This window comes from Lonchura striata, chromosome 2, assembly GCF_050655825.1.
Source record: "Lonchura striata isolate lonStrDom1 chromosome 2, ASM5065582v1, whole genome shotgun sequence".
NCBI lineage: Eukaryota > Metazoa > Chordata > Aves > Passeriformes > Estrildidae > Lonchura > Lonchura striata.
The window spans coordinates 115,027,220-115,050,141 of NC_140704.1; the positions used below are offsets into that span (position 1 = coordinate 115,027,220).

Sequence of the window (22,922 nt, forward strand, 5' to 3'; positions counted from 1 at the left end):
CGTCTTATGTTTTAAGTAAGGAATCCTTTGATGTATACTGAAGAATGCTTCTTTCTAAATAGGAATTTGGGGAGTTTATTCTTTAAATCAGCTGGATTTAGCTAATTGGATTTAATAAATGTCCACTAAACCAATTTATTAATTTTGATCTAAGAATTAATATTAAAAGTACACAATTAGTCTTAAAGTATCTTATTCAAGGGTTTTTGAAATCCTGTTCCTGTGAACATAAGTCCTTCTTTTGTAGACATTCTTGAATCTTGAATTAATCCTCTGATTTCTATTTGATTTCTACAAGAACTATAAAAGGTTACTTTTATAACTGGTCTTTCTAAAGGAAAATGCCCACACTCTGTGGCTCTACAAGATATCTCTCTTTAGCAATCAATTCATGCACTAATGGTCAGGTTGGATTTTCAGCTCATAAGACTAAATCTTCAAGTACACAAGATTCCAAGATTTATTTTATTCTTCCGCACAGGCACAGAACACTTTTTAAAATGTTAAATGTGAGATCTGAAATATAAATATGTGTGTATATTTAAAAATAGACTTGAATTACCTCATAGGGATTTGATCTATGCACATTGTGTAACTGGGACAGCCCTCTCTTTTTTTTTTTTCTGTTTTTTTTTTTCTGGTTTTTTTTTTTTTTTTCCCTCTTTATCTGTGTCCCTCCAGGGAAGACAAATAATCAAGACTTTGCTTAAAGTGGCAACACTAGAATCCCCAAGGGTGGGAAGCTCATTCTTTGTCTACAGGATGTCTGGAGTGATAAGTAGCTGTTTTAATACAACTTATGCAGTGTTTCTTTGTTCTGACAAAATTATCATTTTCTTTTTGTCATTGTGAGTTTACATGCCCAGAAATATAAGGTATAGAATGAGCTAGTGGGATGGTGGTGGGACAATTTATTCAGGGCAGTGTAAACAAAGAGAGTCTATAAAGTTTTGAATTTTTACCTGAAGTGATCTTATGACACTCTGTTTTCCTTTGGGTTGACCAATGCTGTTGACAGTATGTCAGCAAAATAGGAAACACCAGTTCTGCATAACCCAGGTCAGCTTGAAACTTACCATGTACCTCATCATGTTTGATATATGTTTGCTGGGTTGGTAACACTGCTTTTCCTGACCCCTTTATGGATGTTTCTGTGTGATATGTTATTGTCACAAGTTAGAACTGTGCTCTAGTTTAGGCTGGCACAAGCCAGTGCTGTCTAATAGACATTCAGTTGCAGACACCTCACTTGTACTTCTCACAGATAACATGCAAATCTGGATCTCCTGAATCTTCTGTTCCTAATCTGCTAAAGGCAACTTTAGAAATTAGGCTGATTCTGATGCAGCCTAATTAAGTATGCTCATGGTTATACCAATTTTACTGACCCTCTTCATGCTGGGAACAATGTCAATGTACCTTAATGAATTGGGACTTCCTTAAACAACTAATGTGTGTCCAAGACTTAACAGAATAATTCTTTTAGCTCTTTCCAAACTTTCTTCCTGAGTTGCTTTATTCACTTATTTTCAAGTTTAAACACTGTTGGCCAACTCCATCAGCAGAAAGAGACAGTTTCTGCATGGATTTCTTATAAACACACATACTTGAGTGCTAGAATTAACTTATTTTAATCTACAGCATGTAAATCTGGGGCTTTACAGAATTCTGTTAATCTTTGTTGTGATAAAGGAAGACTATGAGAATAGTTAAATTAGAAAAGCAGACTACATTGCTTAGGACAGCTGTTTTCCAAAAGTTATTGCTACCTTCCAACTGTTTTCTGAAATCTAGTCTCAGGTTTTCTTTCCCCAGTGAAAAGAACTGCACTTGTGACAGGAATGTTCATGAAACTCCTCAGAAAAGTTATGTACATGGCCCATAATACTTATACTGGTATGATGTTTGCTGCAGTTTGTAGCTGGACTCTATTCTGAAAAGGCTACAAGCAATATCACACTGAGTCCTTGACGAGCTTGAACATGAACAGGGATGTCAGAGATGAAGGATGCTTGCTGGCCACTCTAGGGTTAAATGTGTTTTTCTTATTCTCACTCCCTATTCCTCCCACTGCCCCAAAGTTATCCAAGCAGTGGGGAATTTCTGCAATCATTAATTGTATTTATAGTTTGGCTATGTCATTAAATACTCTCTAAAACCATGGGGCGTGGGTGGCGGGGGGTTATCCCCTCAAAAATGTATCCGCAGAAATCGCTAGCCTGGCCATCACCTCTGCTGTCAGAGGCTGTACATTGATCGCTTATCAGCACTAAAATATTTATCATTTATTTCCACATTAGCTGCCTAATAGAAAATTCTGGCTCGAGTATGCCTGAGGTCTTTCTAATGCTGCATTTTGGGCTTTTAGAGGATTTTACTCTCAGACATTATAAATTAGGCTTCATGGCCTTCCTACTGCAGTAAGTGAGGCTTAGAGCAAGTAAAGAGAGAGGAACTGAAAACAAAAGCTCTGAAGATGAGGGAGAAAACAAATTTTGGAGAATGATGTTTAGGCCGAGTCTGGTACTTAGTAGTATTACTGGATACTTAGTGCCCAGTATTACTGAGCACTAAGTATCCAGTCCTTAGCTAGACTGGATACTGTAATCTCTCTATCTGGTTCACGCAGCAGAAACCAAAGTACTGGAATGCCTGTGACATAGTGGAATTGTGCTTTTTGCATCAGCAGTACGCCTGGGACTTGCTATGTGGCTAGAATGGCACAGGAGAAGGTTGTCTTGAGAGGACATGACATCGCCATCCTTGGAGATTTTCAAGATTTGGATTGATTACTATCATGTCACCAAATGTGACCTGATCTCATATTGGTGATGATCATGCTCCAAGTGGGAGGTTGGACTGGATGACCTCCACAGGTCCCTTTCATCCATTGCCTCTGTGGTCTCAGTGCTGAAGATGTATTACATCAGGTTTTGTAATTCCACCCTTTGGCATTAATTACTTCCCTGGCTCTTTGCTTTGCTTAGTCGGCACATGACTGGTGAGTACCAGATTTCAGTACTTTCAGCATTCCACAGGTGGGCCTTTTTATTAACACCAAGGCTGACCTTCTATTCTTTGGATCAATTCTCTATTTGTGTGCCTAGTGCATGTAAAAATCTATAAAGGCAGCAGAGATGTACAGACATCCAATAACAGCAACAGGTTTCCTCTCTCTTTGACACTTTTAAGCTTAGCATGATGGAAGTGGGAAGAAGATTCTGGTGGCTCCCAGCACCTAAAGACAAAAGTTGTGCTTGTGGGCCACACAGTGCCCAGAAACAGAGATGTAGGTAGAGGGAATGCCGTGCATATTGAACCCATGCAATCCACATTGCATCCAGAGCCTCTGGGGCTGTGCTAGATGGACTGAGGCCCACTTAAACATGTGCTTTCTGAAAGCCAGTACCAGGCTTCTTTTGCTGATGCCTGGCTTGGCCTCCATAAAGGTAAGGTACTGTGTTGAGGCAGCGTGTGTTCTTCTGATCTTGAGTCCTAATGCAGAGGCAAGAAGAGGTCTGCAGCTAGGCTGCCACGCTCTCCTCACCTGCACTTCTCTTCTGTAGCTTTGTTGGTACATGTATTAAACATCTTTAGAGACTTCAATAAAGATGCTTCTGTTTTTGCCGCTGGTGAAGAAATAAACTCTGTAACAAGTTTGTGTTACAGAGTGTTTTACTGTTTACCTAGCAGAGCAGGTAGAGTTATATCTGGCAGATGAAAGACCTGCTATAGATCATTTTTATACATAGCATTTCTGGCTTGTCCCTATTCTTGAGTGTTACTAAGACGCTTATTGGCCTTTTTAACAGTGTTTTTTTGTTGCTTGTTTTGAAAAAGGCTCAAATGTAGTTTCCTTCAATTGCAGATGAATTAATAACTTTTCAGTGAAGTGCGCCAATTGCATATGTCAATAGATTGGTTACTGAAAGATAAATATGAGTATATTTGAAAACCTGGCAGAAAGTATAAGTAAGAACCCTTGTCTTGATGTGCAGAGGACAGTGGCAAATTTCCAGACTAACTTGAGACTTGTTAGAGATTGCTCTAAAATGTGTGTTAATCTATACATCCAACTTAAATCCAAGGAGATTCTCAGCAGTTCAAGTGTTGTGCATTTGGTGTTATTGATTTTATTCACCTTACAAGCTCTCTGTGAATGGTCTATATTATGAATATAATAATGTAAACTAAGCTTTCAGTAGTGTCATTTCAATCTGAAAGATTAGGTAAAGATTAGTTAAAATTTTATTAAGTCACTTTGTGCAGAAAAAAAATCTGAGGTAGAAACCTGACCAAATTCATACTTCAGAACCTCTGAGTTAAAATTTCTGCATTTGTCTCTGAGAACATGTTAGAAGTATCCACATGACTTTTGTTTAACCTACCATCTTAAGATTCTTTTTAAAAGATAAATAGATTTGGGGGCATGTATTTTTTAAGATGTTAGTAGATCAGCCCAAATATTTTGCATCTAACATCCGTGAGGTCATATAGATCTGTTTAGAGACTGTGTCTATAGGCACGCTTGTGTGTTTCTGCTTAGAGAAAATAATTTGTAAACAGCTGGACAGTATTTTTCTACTGTGGTAGAAGTGTGGGATTTGATGCACTGTTGGGATGTGAGGGTAGGTTTTGACCACAGTGAAGTTCAGGTCTGCTCCTGAGGATGACCAGCACTGATTTGTGATAATGTCAAACATTGAAGCACATTGCTATTTAGGCAAGGTGAGATATGCAGAAATCGTAGAGCTTTGCAGAGGGAAATGGACTGGGGAGGATGCAAAAACTCTTCTAGGAGAAGGGAAAGAAGAGATGAGGATTGTGTGATTGATTGGTGGTGCTAGCAGTGCCAGAAGTTCTGTGCCACTGCCTTGGCAGGTCTCTTCCCTTCTTGTTTCTGATCCAAGGAAGATTTTGAAGGATGTGCCATCAAATGTTTTTTTTCTGTGCAAGCCTGAGAGCAGAATGCTGGAAATGTGCAATACAGCTTCTCAGGTGTTATACTGTGCTGTCCAGTGAAGTTGTAAGCAGACATACAGAGCTTGCTATCCAGAGCTTTCAACATCTTGGTGCTTGGGGTGGAAATGCAGGCAGAGTAGCAGACACAGGAATCGAGAAAAAAAGAGCATAAAATAACTAAGACATTCGTGTGCTGTTTTAAAATTAGGCGTTAAATATTTTTTATATCTTATAGTCTCATGTCACTTAATATTGATGCCCTTTTTAAAAATAAAACGTTTGCCATCTGAAACACGAATCCCACGCTATGATTCTTGCGAGCTGCAGCCCGTGCGGGCGGGCTTTGTGCGGTGGGGATGGCCATCGCCCCCGGCACACCCGCGCCGAGGGGAGATGCTGGGGAGAGCCGGGCTGTGTTCCCTGCTGCGGCTCGCCGCTGTGTAACCGAGCGGCCCGGCGTGGGGGCCCCTTCACAAGAAGCCCGATAGCTCCTCGGTGCGGGGAGGCGGCGGACGATGCTGAGGTACCGGGGCACGGAGGGTGAGGATGGGGCATCGGGCGTCGAGGTCTCGGCTGGTCTCGCCCAAGCCGGGCGCGCACACGGCTGTCACAGGCGGCGGCGGGCAGGGGCACGGCGCGGAGCCCACGGGCGAGGCGGCGCGTGTGTGCCGCCCACGGGCGCGGCCGGGCGCGCGTGGGGGAGCCCCGGCGCTTTGTCTGTGGCCGCGCCGAGCGGGGGCCGCCGAACGGCTCGGGCCGCGGGGCCCGGCGGCTGCCCGCGCCGCCGGGGCGAGCGGCTCTTTGTGTGGGGGCGCGGGGCGGGGCGGGGCGGGCCCCTGTCTCCCCTGTCTCCCCTGTCTCCCCTGTCTCCCCTCTCTCCCCTGTCTCCCCTGTCTCCCCTCTCTCCCCTGTCTCCCCTCTCTCCCCGCCGCCCCTGCCGCGGCCGTCCCCGGGCGCTGCGCGGCGCCGGCCGGTTGCCATGGCGAGGGCGGTCACGTGTGGCGGCGGCGGCGGGGCTGACGCGCGGCGGGGCGGGGCGGGGCGGGCGGGCGGCAGAGTCGCGGCTGCCGCCACCTTCCGCACACCAGCAGCGGCAGCAGCGGCAGCAGCGCGGGGCTCTGCGGAGCGGCGGGAGCGCCAATGCCCGGACCGACCCAAGCCCTGTCCCCAAATGGCGAGAACAACAACGACATCATCCAGGATAACGGGACCATCATCCCCTTCAGGAAGCACACGGTGCGGGGGGAGCGCTCCTACAGGTACTGCGGGGGGGCTGCGGCGGCGCGGGCGGCGGTTGCATAAGGCGGGCGGGCTGCAGCCCCCTCCTCTCCCCCGGCCCGCATTGTCCGGCTGCGGAGCGCTCGGGGGACAGGCGGGATGCTTGCGGGGGCTCGCCGCGCCCGGGCGCAAGAAAGGCGGTTAAAAATTATAATGAAAAAAAGAAAAAAAGAAAAAAGAGAGGGTGGAAATAAAAGGGAAGGCAAGAACGCCCCCCGCGCAGGCAGCCAGCTCCCCTTGGAAGAGAGCCGCAGCACCTCGCTGCGGATCTCGGAGGGAGGCGGCGCCGTGCGGGAGGCGGCGGCCGCGGATGGCGGGGCGCGGGCAGCCCTTCCCCGCCGGGAGAACCGCACCGGGTACCGGGCAGTGCCCGCCCCTCGCACGCCGGTGTGGGGGTGACAGCCGCCCCCCGCTCCTCGGGGCGGGGGTGACAGTTCTCCCGCTGCCTGCGCGGGGTAGGGCGGCTCCATCCCCGCCCCCCGCTCCCTGCCAGCCTCATTTTGTGTTTATTTATCGTCTCTCATTTGAGGGGGGACACCCGTCTTTTGTCGCAGTTGTAGGCATTTTTGATGAATCGTTTGGCATGCGTTGCTGGCAGCGCTTCTGCATTAACATCTCTGACAATATGTTCCGGTAGATAAGCTCATTAAAATTGTTTGCATTGTTTGATAAGGGTCGCGGCGCAGCCCGGAACGCAACTGGTTTGATGTGCTCCTTGCTGCCGACTCGAAAGGCGATAATACGGCCGGTGGCTCCTTATGTCAATATACAGTTATTTTAAATGCTGCCTGGGTGACAGCAAGCAGTGCCTCTGCAGAGAACACGCCCCTTAAAGCTGATTTTCAAGCAGCAGGAAATGATGCTGCTCTCAAATATCTGACTAAAGTGGCGAGTTGTAAGCTCGAATGCATGAAAACAAACGTGGATGACTTGGCTTGTTTGTCTGAAGAAAATCGCGGTGTTTTTTCTTCTGCTGAGGAATAACGGAGCTGCTACCGGCACTTGGCCATTGATAACCTTAACAGTGAATCTCATTGTTGATCACGCACTGACGGATGAGCGTGAAATGTGTCGGAGAGCCCAGTATGTGGTTAGTTTGAATGGCACAAAATTTTATCTGTGTCTCTCTCTGAGACTGCTTATATTTTGTGGAGCCCTCGTGCACACATTTAGCACAAAGTAGCAGAATTGATTTTGTAAGGACCTATTTCTACTTGCAGAAAGCCTGGAGCTCTCACTTCCTATATCTAAATTTCAGCTGAGTAGTACAAGATTCTGTTTTAGGGGAAAGCTGTATTTCTATCGTGCAGCTAAACGGAACTATGAAATAGATTTGAAATATCATGCATCTACCTTTAGTTACTCTGACATGTCATAGGTACCACCGATTGCTAACTTGTTTCCTTCAGAAGAGTTCTTTGGAAAACCTCTGTTACATGGGGCTCTCCATTCTTCTTTTTCATGTGTTTTTCTGCAATCATCAAGTCAGTTTTCTTGTCGTTTTGCCTGTTATATTATACACTGAGCTATGTCTAGAAAAGACATTTGTGAGGTTGCTGTGTTCAGCACATGATTTCAGGCATAACGATATCACTTGCCCAGCTTTCCAGAAATTGGGGAGATACTCTGCATCTGAATAGCCTTTCGTCCAGAGAAGTACCCTGTAGTCTTTTAGAGATTTTTATCCATTTGTATCCCTTTCTAGAGCAATATAAAGTAATACAGAAGTGCTGATGCTAGCATTGCTTGTTATTTTTGAGCAGTAAATAAGTAATCCAGTTCAGTATATTTCATAATAAACCTTTAATCCACAAATAAAAATGTCTACTGAGGAATATCTATTTAGATTGTTTCTTTTCCCTTTGGAAACTTGCCATGTTCTGCAGAGTCATAAATCCCATATCTGCTGGTTTCTTCCTTTCTCTGGGAGAAAGGGAGAATGATACTTGCTTCCAGCTGTAGCTGAAGTCCTTTAGGAAGTAAATGTCAAGCACAACAGAAGGGAAATGTTACGGAAAATACATGAAAACTTTGGTGAAACTTCTTGATACTGGAAAAAATGGCTTATAACTTCCATGACAATCTTTAGTAGCTAGGCAAGTTCAGTTCTTGTTCAGTGTGAGTGGCAGGAGGAGATCACAGGGTACAACAGATGAATTCCATCACTTTAGTGCCTGCTGCCACACTGGACTGTCAGTGCCATTCCAGACTTCTGGAGCAGCTTGTAGGACCTCACCATATGACACATCAAGTTGCTATGCTTCTGATTGTTGGGCTGGCTTCTTCCATCTAGGAATATGGAATAAATATGTCATTAAACACACCCTGGAGCTTAACAGCAGATGAGCAGTTGTACAAAGCTAAAACACTTCTGCGTCCTGCATCTTTGCTCCTAAGTTAACCGGCATCTACCATGTGTATAGAGGTTCAGTATTTGCCTTTCCATCCTTCTCTCCTGTAGTAACAGAAATGCCTTCTCATTTTACAAGTTTTAACATGTTCTGTTCCATAGATATTTTAAAACAGAAGTAGTCTTTACTGATCAGAAAATTTGTGTTCATCAGGTTAGATATTCTCAGACCTAAAAAAACCCTTTGTTATTTTTAATACCAGGTTTTACCAAAGATTTGATGTCCAAATCCTGAAACATATTTAAAAACAGCTGCAGGTTGCACCATTTTACAGACTAGGAAGCTGACATGGAAGGAGCTGCTGTAAGTTATCCATGGAGTTGAGGATGCAGCAGGGAATTGAGTTTACACCATGAGTCCCAGCCATGTGCTCTGTATGCAAAGCCACAAATAGTTTTCCCATGTCTTCCAAAGGACATATTATATTTTGCAGACTGGGACATACAGGCCCAAGGTGTTAAGTTTCTCATCCAGCTTTACTTAGCTGGTAAATGGAAACCAGGCACTTTGGCATAAAATTTAGTCACAGGGTGATGTTACCTTTCAGAATTAATAACTGTAATCAATCTGTATTGCTCAAGTGAAATGCTGTTTCTTGTGCTTCATAACAGGAGACTGTTTAAAATTAGGTACTGAGGTGTCTTTTTGTTGGCTCAAGTAGACTTGGGGTAATTTCTGAGAGCGGCATCACATTTAATGAGAGTTTTAATTCTGCGTTCAAAGATGGCTGAAAAAATTCAATGAGAAACAAAATCAACAGTTGTGTGGATATTTTTTTTTTTTTTAATAAGACTTGTTTGCAGTGCTTTTTTTGCCAGACTACAGGTATCTTGTGTGGTTGATCAGCTCATCATATTTTTAAAAGCTGAAGTATTAAGAGTGAATACTTCTAGGTTCAAATGGCATACTTATTCTAAACCATCCTGGTCCTAAAGAGACTGGCTGTTGTACCTCCCTTTGCAGGGTACTGTTCTTAACTTCCGCTTTGTCTCTGTGTGTTGCTAGAAAAATGATTTTCTGGTCCTTCATTCCTTGGCTATATTTAGTTTTATACCCAGAACTTGCATGAAGCAGAGGAGAAGAGGCTGACTTCCTGATTATTTTTCTTGAAATCACTAGGCTAAAAGGAAAGAGTATTTCTGTTTTAGTTTTTATCTATGAATGTCTACCTTTCTAATGTTATCTGTTTTAAATATTTGTTTTTCCTAAGTGTGGTCTTCATTCTAGAAATCATTGTGTAAGCAGACAAGTGATGGTGCTGTGCATAATAATGAAAGCTAGAAAGCAGTGGTGATTTCCTCTCCCACTGCTGGAATAAATTGTGGGGTGTTACAGAGCATATCTGTCTGCCTTTTACAGCACTATGAGCTGATAACTTCCATGCTGAAAGTCCAGATTTACATTACAGCGAAATCTGTTTTGGTCTTTGTCTTCTGAACTCGCAGTGAATTGCCGGATGCAGGCTGGCCCTGGGCAGCAGAGAGCATCCTTCCCTCGGCAGGAGCTGCCCCTGGCTCTGGTGGCTCTGCCTTCCACACGTCTGGCTTTATTCAGTGTTCAAAGGGGGACCTATGGCTTTGCCTTACTCTGGGCAGAAGGAATTTCTTGCTCTAAAATTAGACTCCACTGAATGTGGGAAGCAGGTAATTACACTGAAGTAAAAAAGACCATTTGTGTCGATAAAATGAATATATAAAGGCCCAAGCTTGAGAACGGGGAAGATGTAACAGAGTAAAAGCAGTGAGTTGCCTTCTCACTTCACAGGATTGATAGGCGTGGCTTCTGAAACTGTAAACACCAGCCAAAGCAAATGCTATTAAATATATTAGTGAGTGAATATTTTCAGAGGCATTTGCTCTTGATCTAACAGTTTTATTGCAGATTATGACAATTTCACCCTAGATCTCATTGAAAGCAGGAAAAAGTCAATAACAAATGTTTAAAAAATCATCAACAAACTAACATAAATAACACCCCATAAATTTGGCCTGCGCTTTTCTAAAAGCTGTAGTTGAGATAACCCTCTTGTCTGCCAAGCATCTGGATTGCAACAAAGTAGTTACTATCCGGGAGAAGACCATCCTGATGACTTAGAGCCAGCAGCTTACTAGCCAGCATTAAGGAGGAGCCTTTAATGGCAGAAATCTTTCCTTGGTTCCTGTTAGCTTAGGTACCCTCTATTTTCTCTTCTTTCACTTTCATAATGCTGTCTTCCTACTGCTGCCACTGCTGTTCTTTAATCTTGTTTTCTGCTTAGGGAGTACTCTGCCTAGAGAGAGCTGTTCTGGTGACAATCTTCTGCTGGGCAGACCCAGCTCTCAGAAAGCACAGGGGGCAGCTGTCTGAAGATAACTGGGAATCACATGTGAGTGCGTGTAAAAGCTTCTGAGGGTTAGGAGACTCTGACACTGCTTGATACTGCATCAGTAGTTTGAAACTTAGATTGTTGGGATATCTCAACATTATTGGGATATCTCTGTTGACCTGGATTTAGATTTTCCTTGAAGGAAATAATACCTTCATAGTGTTTTGGGGACTGGAGGTATTTGTTTAAATCAGGGGCTAAGAGGGAGATAGCATTTTGGGGACTGGGGAGAGAGGGAAGAAAACACTCCACATACAGCCCAGTTAAGGGCATTGAGGTAATTTTCAGAGAGTACAAACTTCTCAGCTTACACCCAAGTGCTTTCACCATGAAGGTCTGAGAATGCCTAATTTGCACCCATCCTCCGTGGGTTTCAGAAACATCCTGTAGGTGGGAGGCTGCATTCTGGTTTTTGTTGTGTGATGTGGGGTTTCTTTAACTACCTTGTTGAGCTGCATAGCAACAGCAATGTTTTTTTGGCATATAAATAGAAAAAGGAGCAACTTTAGGACACGCAAGATGCTGAACCTGATGCTGGCACTTTCAGAAACAGACATTTTGGCTTCTGCCTAGTGTCTTCAATCTAGTCTTCCTAGAAAACAGGCACTGGAAAATATGCTGCATTGTGAAAGAAAGGTGGTTTGGAGGTGGAGCAAGAGACATTGATTAAAGGTATTTCTTTGGCTCATTTGCAGTTACCTCATCTGGACCACAGGAACATTCTTCCAGGGGCCATACCTGGACGAACCTTTTGTGATATAAAACTTGTTTTGTGAGCCGCTAAGAAAAGAAAATGCGTGGTAGGTCTACATTTCAAGCCTTGGCGTTTTGAATGTGTGACTCTCTAAAAATATCTTCAGAGGTTTTGGGGTTTAGTGGAGAAGTTACTTTAATTTGACAGTCTCTTCTCCTTCCTCATGCCCAAAGCTAATTATAGCAAAGGCTTGCTAAGGAAGCAGATAAACAGTGTGCCAGCTTTTCATTTTGGGAGTGCAACTTTCAGCCTTTGTTTGATAATTGAAAACGAGTGGTCTCGCCACATCTGTTCTCAATCACACCAGCCACTGAGTGGGATGGCATGAAGGCCGTGGCGCGGTGGCAGCAGCAGCGAGGCTCGCGCTGCTCCGGGACAGCGTTTGGCTGCTTGCATCCTCCTCGCTCCCTGAATCCTGGCCTCCAGCTAGCAGCACTGATCGCTCGCTCCCAGGATCAGTGCTGGGGAATGTAAATGGAAAACATCCGTGTTTCTTCTGTGGATGGTGTTAGCTGCGCGCTGCGTAGCTGTTTGGATCTTGCTCAGATCTCTGCTGCCTGACTCACTGATAAAGCATCTTCTTCGTTTCTTTCATTACAATTAGGTGGGAGGAGAAAGGGAATATCAGCTATAGAAGTTTACTAAACATACATTTAACTCTCGGGGTTTAAAAATAGTGTTGTTTTCTCTTTTTTTTTTAGCACAATTCTACTGTTTCGTGCTATTAAATATTTAATTCAAGATTAAAATATTGCCTGTGATATTTTGAGAGAAGTTTGTCTAGTTTTCTAGTGGTATGCTAAGTTATCAAATATTTTGTAGAGAAGGTTCTGTATACTGGAAGCACACCCATTAAATGCCTCAGTTTAGCCACTCTAAAATAATTTCTTGTTTCTCATAGGGCCCCATGATTAGTGAAGGGTGTTTTTGTATTGAATCTGTTTTTTTGCTATGCTATCCAAACAGGAAGTGTAAACATTCATCAGTGAATCGAGACTTAAGGATGTAGTTTCCGTAGGAAATCCTATAACTGTGCCAAATCATTCTGCCTGGAGAGAAATATGCCATGCAGGTTGTACTGTTGATCTTCTGGCCTTGTGTATGACCACCTTGCATTGTATTGTTTCAGAGGCTTAATTTTCAATATTATGTTTCTTGGCAATTTGGAGCCCAGAGAGAGATCTCTGTGGAACCCGTAGCTGAGATCTGTGCACTTCAGTTTTATCTTTTAGGAGCAACTCAAGTGAATTTTCCCCCCTACAGCAGGGTTCCTTAGTTCCATAAAGATTTCCTACCCAAGCAGCTGTAATTATTCAGAGATGTACATGAATGCAAATTCTTTCCTGTCATTCTGGAATGCAGTGTTGATGCTCAGAAGGGCTTGCTGGCAGTATGTATTAAACAATTTGGGGGGAGTGAAAATTCATTTTCGGCAAATCTTACACAGTTGTTATGCTTCGCTTCCTAAGGTTAATCTCTGTGGAGCTTGTCCAGTAATATCATGAATAGGAAGCACTGAAATATTTGAAGTAGAATACTCATTTGTTTTACTTACGGATTCAGTGTTACACAAATCATAGCTTGTTAAAATAACTATAGAATCTATGAGTAATTGTTTGTATGGAAGTGAACACATAACGCAGTGATATGAAAGTCCCACAGGAGCTTATGTATACAGAAAGACCATGGTGTGTGGGAGTGCTGAGAACAAGGAGGCAGTGGTAATTGGTTGGATAGAAGGGATACATTTTCCCAAAAGGACAGCATTCAGTTGTAATTAGTCATTCTATTGGAAACCTTGTTATGCAGAATGGTCCTTGTTACATTTTATTGAATTGAATTTTTTGGGGTCCATATTGCTGCTTGCCCATAATAATGTTTCAAAGTTATACATGCTGTAGATTCTAAATCAGGGTCTAAATACACTGTTTTCAGTCAACACAATCATGTTGTGCTAGTTGTCAGATTCAAAGAGGCATAAGAAATATTATTTTTTTATTTTTTTACTTTCTTTAATATAGCTGTGATGAAGACAGACAGACACCTGGGGTTACTCAGCCTGGAGAAGAGAAGGCTCTGGGGAGATTTTAGAACAACTTTCCAGTACCTAAAGAGGGCTTGCAAGAGAGCTGGAGAGGGACTTTTCACAAAGTTATGAGGTCGTAAGACAAGAGGCATTTGCTTCAAACTGGGAGTATGTTTAGATTAGGTATTAAGAATAAATTCTTTACTGTGGGGTGCTGAGACACTGAAACATGTTGCTCAGAGAAGTTTGGATGCCCCATTTCTGAAAATGTTCAGGACCAGATTGCATTGGGCTTTGAGCAGCCTGGTCTAATGGAAGGTGTTGCTGCCCAAAGCAGCAGGGTTAGAACTATGTGATCATTCAGGTCCCTTCCAACCCAAACCATTTTGTTATTCTGCATATTTCTGCCTGCAGAGGTTTGGCTCTCTAGTGCACATTTTTAATCCATGGTTCCCAAGCGTCAAATGAGTTCCACAGGGGTGCTGTAGAACTGCCTTGTCTCACAAGCAGCTCTATTTTTAATATGGTGAGGTGTTTTTTTCCACTACCACACTATGCACACCCCCTAGTTGTTCCTGAAGGGTTACACAGTATGGACCTGGTGGTGCTGGTGGACAAGGTGAACATGAGTCAGCAGCGTGCTCTTGCAGGGAAGAAGGCCAAGCCCATGCTGGGCTGCATTGGCAGGCATGTAGCCAGCAGCTCTGGGGAAGTGATTCTTCCCCTCTGGTGCTTCTGAGACTACATCTCACATACCGTGTCTGGATTTGGCCTCTCCACTTTGAGAGAGACGATGACATACTGAAGTGAGTGTGGCAGAGGGACACCAGGATGGGCAGGGGGCTGGAGCTTGTCACCTGTGTTTGGCCAGTCTGGATAGGAGCCAGCTCAGGAGAGGAGATGATCTCATTGTGGTCCTATCTATCTAGTGGGAGACTGTGTGTAAAGAAGATGGGAGCCAGATTCTTTTCCGAAGAAAGAGAAAGGATGAGAGGCAATGGCTGTCAGCATCTGCAGCTGTAAAAAGTACTTTGGATACTGGGAGAACTGTTTACACAGCAAGGATGGTCAAACACTACCGAAAGGGGTTGTGGAATATCTGTCCTTGGAGGGACTTGAAACTGAGACAAATGGGATCATTGGCAGCCTTCTCTTGCTGTTTCTTCAGTGACTGGGAGGCTGGAGCAGATCTCCCTGGAGTGCCCTGCCTACTCAAGTCAGTTTATGATCCCATTCTGTAGCTCTAATAAACATCAACAGCTCATGACTTAAAAAACAAAATAAAATCACATCCTTTAAAAATGAAAGGAATATCATGTGTAAACAACTTTTGTACTTCCAGGGAAATCAGCCTTATCATCAAAGGTTTCAAATGGAAAAGAAAAATACATGTATGCAGTCTCAGTATGACTTCATCAATATCAAACATTTTCTAGTGTAATTCTTGTGAAGGCTATATTGCTGTTGCAACACTACATTAATTCATATTAATATAATTTCATATTGTGTTCTCTGAATCACTGAGAGCAACTTCTGCAGTTTAGTACCCAGGGATGATCAAAAGTTTATAGAGACAGAACAGAGCAAAGGCATAGTTTTGCTGTATCATAAAATTAATTGTGTACATTGTAACCAAAGATTGTCTTGAAATTAACAGTGAATAAATTGCTTGCTCTGCTTTTAAGGGACTGTAGCTTTTTTTTTTTTCACACAGAAAATATTAGCATTATTGATTAATTTAATCTGCAGAAAATGTTTTAACTGTGAACACACTTCTTAAACTGTGTCAGATATCTGCTTAGTTTGGTGTGCTTTTACAGTGAGTGGTGCAGAACTGTCTTGTCGCATGGCCTGCAGCAACACTGAGAGGGTTGAAGGAGCTAAATATTCACAGTGCAACCCAGATTACCTTTGTGACTGCACTTACATCTAGTTGAAGTTGATTCAAGCAATAAACTTTTTTCTTTCTTGTTTATTGTGAGAGTTGAACTTGGTAGTGTCACTGTTTGCCAGCTGGAAGCAATACACTTTAGGAATTAACCTCAAGATATTCCATGAAAGGAGACCAAATCCTATTAAACAGTACATCTATGCTTCTCTTAGCTTAAGGTGCAAGGCTTTACTGGGGCTTGTAGATAAAGAGTGTTGTGAGTAATTCAGTTTCTACAATCATAGTTGCATCAAAGCAGTAAGCACCTTCTAACGAACATTATTTAGAAAACAAAGCTTTGGGGATTTCCCCCTTTAGATAGGCAGAAGATGTTAAAAGTTAAAATCTGTCCAAAAGTTGCAGTTTCACGGATCTTCAAGGACCAACATGGTTGAAAAAAGAAATTTTGGTGAAGCTTTACTTGATGCTGGTAGACACCAATTATGTTGGTACTGCAACGATGGTAAAATCAGTCTGTGGTTACTGGCACACAGCAAGAGTAATATTTTACATAAATCACAGATGGCTGAGCTAGAATGTTCCTACAGGGCAATTTACTTCATGAAGGATTAGTGAATTCTAGTTTTAGTTGCTCTAAAATTAATCTAGCAGCTAAGCAGTTGCACTTAGAAGTTCAACTCTGTTCTAGATAGTACTTGGTAGGATTAATTCTTAAGATATGTCACTTACCAGTAGTATGCTGGGCACCAGAATAATTTAAGAGCTTCTTTAAGTGCTTCTTTGTCTGTTATAGTGTTAACTCATGAGAACAAGGGAAGAGGTCAAGTTACTTTGGTATCCAAAACCAAATTTAAGTGTGTGGCTGGTAGTCTTAACACTTGCAGTCTGTATAATATTAGAAATTGTTTGTAGGGAGTAGGGAGTTTGTAATAAGCCAGTGACAGGGGTATTTATTTGGGTCTATATCAACAGCATTGGAGATGTCAGAACTCCAAGATTTATTATTGTCATCATTATTATTTTTAGTCTAGCTTTCAGCAGTGGTTGAGGGGAAGAGGGAGAGAGGTTGGCCTCAGAGCCTACTAAAATGCTCTGCAGTGTGTTGGTGCAGTGGTCTGCAGAGGCAGTGCTGGCAGGGAGCTTTCAGCTGGTTCATGTCAGAGGTGTTGTCTGGAGCTTGGTCCTGCATTCCCAGCAGAAAGCCTGGTGCTTCTCCTTTCCCCCAAATGGCAGCAGAGCTGTGATAGCAGTGGGAAGCCTGGGCAACCATACTAAAGCTTAATATTTTCATTACAAAAATACACAGGCGTGTTTTAGAGAGTGATGCACTAGTGAAAGCAGCTAGCATGGTTGCCTGTTGCTTCATCTGTTGTCACATGCTTGTTTATAGCTTCAGGGCTTAAAATAAATGTTGTCTTATACCCCTGATCAGTGTTGTCACCTTCCTGCCAGGATGACTTGTTCAAGGATGGAGTGGAGCTGTCTGCCTGGCTGATACCTCAGCAGCTCTGTCGTGCACTCCGTGCTCCCGCACTTTTGCCCAGAGGTTATAGGATGGTTGCATGAATGGTTGCTGTGCTGTTTCTTGTCCCTTACTTGGTATCACTCCAGGAACCTTTAAAGTGAAGGTGGCCTTAGAAGGCCACTTTAAAAAGGCCTCATTTCCAGCAAGAACAGAGAGTTGGACTCAATGATCCTTGGTGGGCACCTTCCAGCAAATGATATTCTGTGATTCTAACATATATGTATATTCATGTTAGAATAAATGTTGCATTGCATAAATCAGTGCATAGCTACACTGGTTTTTAATGTAAGAGAGAGAAGAGTTGATGCATGATCAAATCCCTGTGCTCTGTATCATAGTACATCATTTGTGAGTGTGAAAGCTGTACTGCAGTCCCTCCTTAGCTTAGGTGCAAGAGACTTCCCATGGGAGTGCTCTGCTTCTTAGCTTTGCCTGCCTTGGACAGCCAGGGTTTTTAAATTGTACTGCAGTTTCTTGTTAGAAAACAGCAGCTATGTGTTAGGAGAAAGGCATTGCATTTCCCCTTGTTGAATCCTCCTGTTTTCCCTTTTTCCCAGCCTTGTCCTCTTCTGAAACCCGTGGATGTTCAGTGCATCTCTCCTGCTGACTCACTGCCTCTCTTGCCTGGCTCTGCAGGCTTGTGAGGCGCTTGGAGGCTGCTCAGGCCCCTCGTCAGGAGGGCTGTATACTATTACAAAATCCCATTTGCCATTAGGTTATGCTTGGAGTAAATCAGCGTGTTACTTTAGCCTTTCACCTCGGAATGTATACATGCCCGAGAGGAGGAGGAGGAGGAGGAGAAGGAGGGGGGCAGCGAAACCCCGGATAGGTCAAAACTAAATTCATTTGGTGACTTCATCTGTCTCTAGTTGGATCTCATCCCTGCTGAAACTTCCAACCCTGCCTGCAGCGTTTTCTGGACTTAAAAGGCGGAAATGGCAGGAGCCGGGAGCAGCCGGGTGCCAGAGCTGCTGCCGGGCTGCAGCGGGGCTGCTGCGCTCTGCCTCTGACACCGTGCCTCGGTGCCCTGCGATCCCAGAGCTCAGCGCTGCTGCCTGATCTCAATCAGGGCTTCTGCTTGTCCTTAGCCCTTCCTAACCACGGGCCGGTGTTCCCTGGTGTAGAGGCAGGTGGCTGCTTAGGTGGGTGGCTGTGTCCGCCGTGTTTTGCCTGGAACTCACGTGGGGCCAGTGGATTTGGGGACAAGCTCTCCTCCACTGCTGTCTTCATTTCCCCCTAAGTCTGCATTTGCTAAAGAAATCTCCTCTCTGAAAGTGAAACTATTCATCCATCAACTCTTCAGAGCAAAATAATAAGAGGTTCCCCTGTTATTTTTACTTAGTACTTAGGCTAGGAATGGAGGTTTGCTTGCATGGGCTGCCTCTCAAGGCATCCTTTCTTCAGCGGTCAGATTCACATCTTCAGTGATGTTACCTTGCTTTATGGCATGTTTTTAATCTCTTGGAAATCCTTTAGCAATGTCTGCATGTTTGCTTGGTAATCTGTTATTATCCATAAGGGTAAAAAAAAGGAGAAAAATGAGAAAAAGGAGAATTGAAATTCCTGCTAGTGTCTGGATGAATTGAGACTTTGTTTAATAGAAGATTAAATGTTGGTTTACTTATCGGCTTTCTAGTGGTTTTCTAGTTACAAAATTGTCATAGACATCTTCGGTTTTCTAAAATGTAGGTGTTTTTCTAACTGACTTGAGTTTATTGTATAAGTCTGAGAATTACTTTCCTTTGAATCAACTTCTTTTTCCCCCCTTCACAATCCCCTTGTTGTGAAAGGTAGACTAGTTGCCAGCGTCTGTTGTGAAAATTTGACAGGCTGAATATCTTACTTCAGGGCATCAGAGCAGCAATTCAAGCTTAAGATCTTAGAGTTGAAAGCCTTGGCAGGGGGAGGGTAATAACTGTAAGTAAAGACAGTGAAGTTTTTTAGCATTGCAGCCTTGCCATGGTTAGGTTTCTCTCATTCAGCCTACTTCAAAGATTTCTTGTTTATCATTAATAAAATGCCTTCTTAATTTGTAGACACATTCTTTTTATACTGAAATTTTTGTGTCCTTACACCATGTTAAATAGTGCCTGTCTGTTCAGCAGAAAACATTACTATTGCTTTGTTCAACTGCTCTAAGGTGTGGTTTGAGAGTGCTGTGCACTGCTGTGGTTCATTTCTAACCAGAGTGAATTACCTGTGTGGAAATGGAGTGGCCAGAGGCTCTAAATTGCTTCCATTTTGTGTAAGCTATTGATGTCTGCCTTTCTTGAACCTCTGTCCCTTGTCAAGAATGTGTTGTTTTTTTTTTTTTAATTAACATTTGTTTCCTCATAGAGATTGATGAGGAACCTTTCAGAGCATGCAAATACTTTCAGCCATAATGAAGATATGTAGTTGGGTGTTACTGTTGCATTGTACTTGTGATGGCAAAGGTGAAGCCTGAAAAAAAAGGAATTTCGTTACTCTAGAGACATGACATTGCTGTTTCATTGCCACAGTTTCAGTGGCAGCAGGAGTGAGAATGTAGCTGGAGAAATAAAGTCTTATGATATGGAAATACAACTGGCAGATTCAAGTGAATGCAAATATGGCTGGCAGATGCGAGTCAGTGAATGTGGTTTGTCCTTCTCAGGCAGACCTTTAGGTGCCCTGAAATCTTCAAAGAACTAAATAATTGTCCTGGAATTTGAAACTGTTATTTTAATTTTTGTGAGCTACCTCAGTTTAATAACTGGTTAGTGAATAAATTCCTAACTATTTCTAAAAGCTATGCAGTATACAGTGTAATGCATTGCTAGTTATGAGGCCATATCAGAGGGTTTGGCTCAAGTTGTGCGCATTATTGGAATACTTCTGGTTGTGTTTTTCACATTTGAGGAAACTAAATATCTGAAAAAGAATCAGTATTTTTCTGCCTCTCAGATAATTTTTTTTGGGGGGTGGTAAGTTTTGAAAGCCATATGTGGCACAAACCAGAATTACCAGGAGCCTTTATTAAAGGTACTCAGATTTGAGTCTAAAGCAGTACTTTAGGCTCATCATAAACATTTAAGTAGGTCAGAACATCCCAGCATTGGCAGGAAGCCTCTAATTTAAAAGGAAAAAAATTCCCTAATCCAATCAGAGTGCATCTCTATTACTCTAATTCCACTTGCATTTAAACAGGGAATTTCAATGAAAACAATAGAAAATACACAGCTGGCTGTGTTCAATGATAATCCAGCAATATTCAAGCCATAAAATGTACATGGATTTCTTCAGTTTCATCTAGATTCTGTGGAGTACTTCACAAATCATTTTAGGTCAAGTCATATCCATGTGGTAAATGTAAAATGGCATTCAGAAGTGAGTGAGCTATACAGAAAATAAAAATATTTTTAACATTTCAGGGCTATTTAGTAATATAGGAACAGTATAAAAGAGATTTGATGTTCAGCATTTAAATACATTATTTTCTTACAGTATTATTATCACAGGATTTTTTTTTTTCCCATGGCAGTGCCTCATTGTGATTAATCTTGTCTCTGATTCAGTTTCTGGCTAGATAGAGCCTTTGTGTTGCTTGCTGCAAATATTACTGCAGTTGCAGCACTCTGATGCCACGGTATTTGCTGCAGAAGTACAGCATAAGTCAAAAGAGGAGAGTAAGAACAGTGTTGTCAGCACTGCACAGGAGTTTTTTGTGTTGATTTTCTGTCTGCAGGACTCCTTTCTGTAAAGACAACCTTGAGCACAACTGGTCTCTAATGACTGACCACAGCTGTGTGCAGGGAGTATTAAAGAAACAGGCAATGTCCAGCTGCAAATCAGTTGTCATTTCAGGATGGTATAAAAGAATGAGTTTTCCTTGTACAGGGAGTTATCCACTGTGTCTGGCAGGTTTCTTCCTTCAGGGATTTCTTTGTTTTTGCAGTAGCTTTCATCTAGAAAGCCTTTTTTCACCAGCAGCTGCAGCAGTCTCATTCAGCTTCATCTTAGCCTTTCTGCTGCTATTTCCTGCTTTAGTAGTTTTTGGTGTGAGATCTTTTGTTTATTGGCAGTATCTTATCAGGTGCCAGGTTCCAGAAGATTCCTCTGTACTGTCACACAGACTTTCCGCTGCATTTTAAAACTTAGTATCTGTTTGTCTCTTTGTACTACTATTTAATACATATATGTCTGTACTAAATGGGAGGCACTGGGCAGAAACTGGAACACAGGAGGTTCCACCTGAACACAAGGAAGAAATCCTTTACTGTAAGGGTGAGTGAGCACTGAAACAGGTTCCCCAAAGAAGTTGTAGACTCTCCTTCTCTGGAGATAATCAAAAGCCATCTGGACACAATACTGAGTAATGTGCTCTAGGTGGCCCTGCTTGGGCAGGGAGGTTGGACTGCTGTGGTCCCTTTCAACCTTGCCTATTCTGTGAAAATGTGAAGGCCTTGCAGGTTCAGAGGTGATGGCAAGTGTGGTGAGGTTTTACACTACAAATAGATTCACTGCTGTAATCCTTCCAGCCTTGTCATTATTACTGGTTTGTTGTGATACAGCTTCTGCTGTCAACAACTGTTAGTTTATCCCTGGGGAAAAAAAGTAAATATGCCTCTTGCAAAACTGTCCTTAAGAACAGCTGGATAATACCTTGTAACAGCTGCAGTTATCTGTAGCAAGAGTAGTGGAAAGAATCCAGTATCTCAGAGTTCAATGCTGTATATAATGCCTTAAAAAATTAATAGACTTTTGAATATAATGTTTACCAACAGGCATGCTGAACCAGTATATCTCTAACTGGGGAAACTGCTTTAGCATGTACATGATTTTCTACACCTGCCTAATCCTCCGAACTCATGTCTGTGGTGTGTAGCTGTGCATGTGTAAAGTGTTTTTCTGAAATGGCCTAGACTAATATTGAAGAGTTTCCTCAGGCTTGAAGTAAAACAAGGGAGAATCCCCTGTGCTTAGGCAGTTCCATAACAGCCAGAGGTTTTTAATGTCCCCCTGTGCCTCCTGAAGTGGGAGGTATGATGTGCTATCTTCAGTCTGCTTTCAGTTGCTATAGAATCACAAGGCACCTCTATGGAATTCTGAAGATACCAGGTAGATACTGGGCTTGTGTAAGCCTCATTGCAATCTTATGATTCAGAGCCTTCAGTGTAAACAAGTGAAAGCCTAACAAGCTGAAAATGTAAATAATGTTATTGGAAAGAAGTAGTGTATTACAACATAAAATCAAGTTGTTAGCTACTCGGCTGTTCAGAGTATGACCTGTGTGTTTGCACCTGTCCAGCTGTTCTTTTGCATCAGCTTACATGTTTATTAATGTGTTTTGAAGATTGATCACAGTTTTCAAAGTACTTCAGCACTTTGGGAACTCAGTCCTGCAGAAAACCCTGGCCCAGCTGTAGATGTTGAGGACAGAGGTTCTTGACTGTTGCTGAGCATGGTAGCTGCACTACCTACACCTGCTTGTTCTTTTTTTTTTTTTTTTTTTTTGCCTTTTTTGTTTTGTTTAAGATCTCTCTGTGTGGCAAACAGGATATGTGTGTATCTGAGCACCAAATTAGAACATGCTTACTGTAAAGGAAACCTTTTCCAGCTGAGTTTATTTAGAACATAGCCAGTAGGAGATCGGGAAAAAAGAGATGCAAAGACAGGGTGAACTTTTTTAATAGAAGCAGCTGTGGAATATTCACATATATGTCACAAAAACACTTAAGAATGAATTGCA

The 22,922-nt window shown here is 42.6% G+C and overlaps 1 protein-coding gene across 3 annotated transcripts in view; it reads left to right on the forward strand.

Annotated features, from left to right (window-relative positions):
* MAPRE2 (microtubule associated protein RP/EB family member 2) overlaps window positions 1-22,922 on the forward strand; it is a 98,736-nt gene that overhangs the window by 34,745 nt on the left and 41,069 nt on the right. Inside the window, exon 1 of one of the 3 annotated variants that reach the window (XM_021536578.4) lies at window positions 6,044-6,221. The exons of the other annotated variants lie outside the window; for them this stretch is intronic. Coding sequence (XP_021392253.1) covers window positions 6,103-6,221 — 119 coding nt within the window. The 5' untranslated portion in view covers window positions 6,044-6,102. Of the gene's footprint in view, window positions 1-6,043; window positions 6,222-22,922 lie in introns of those variants that run through there. 3 annotated transcript variants of the gene reach the window in all.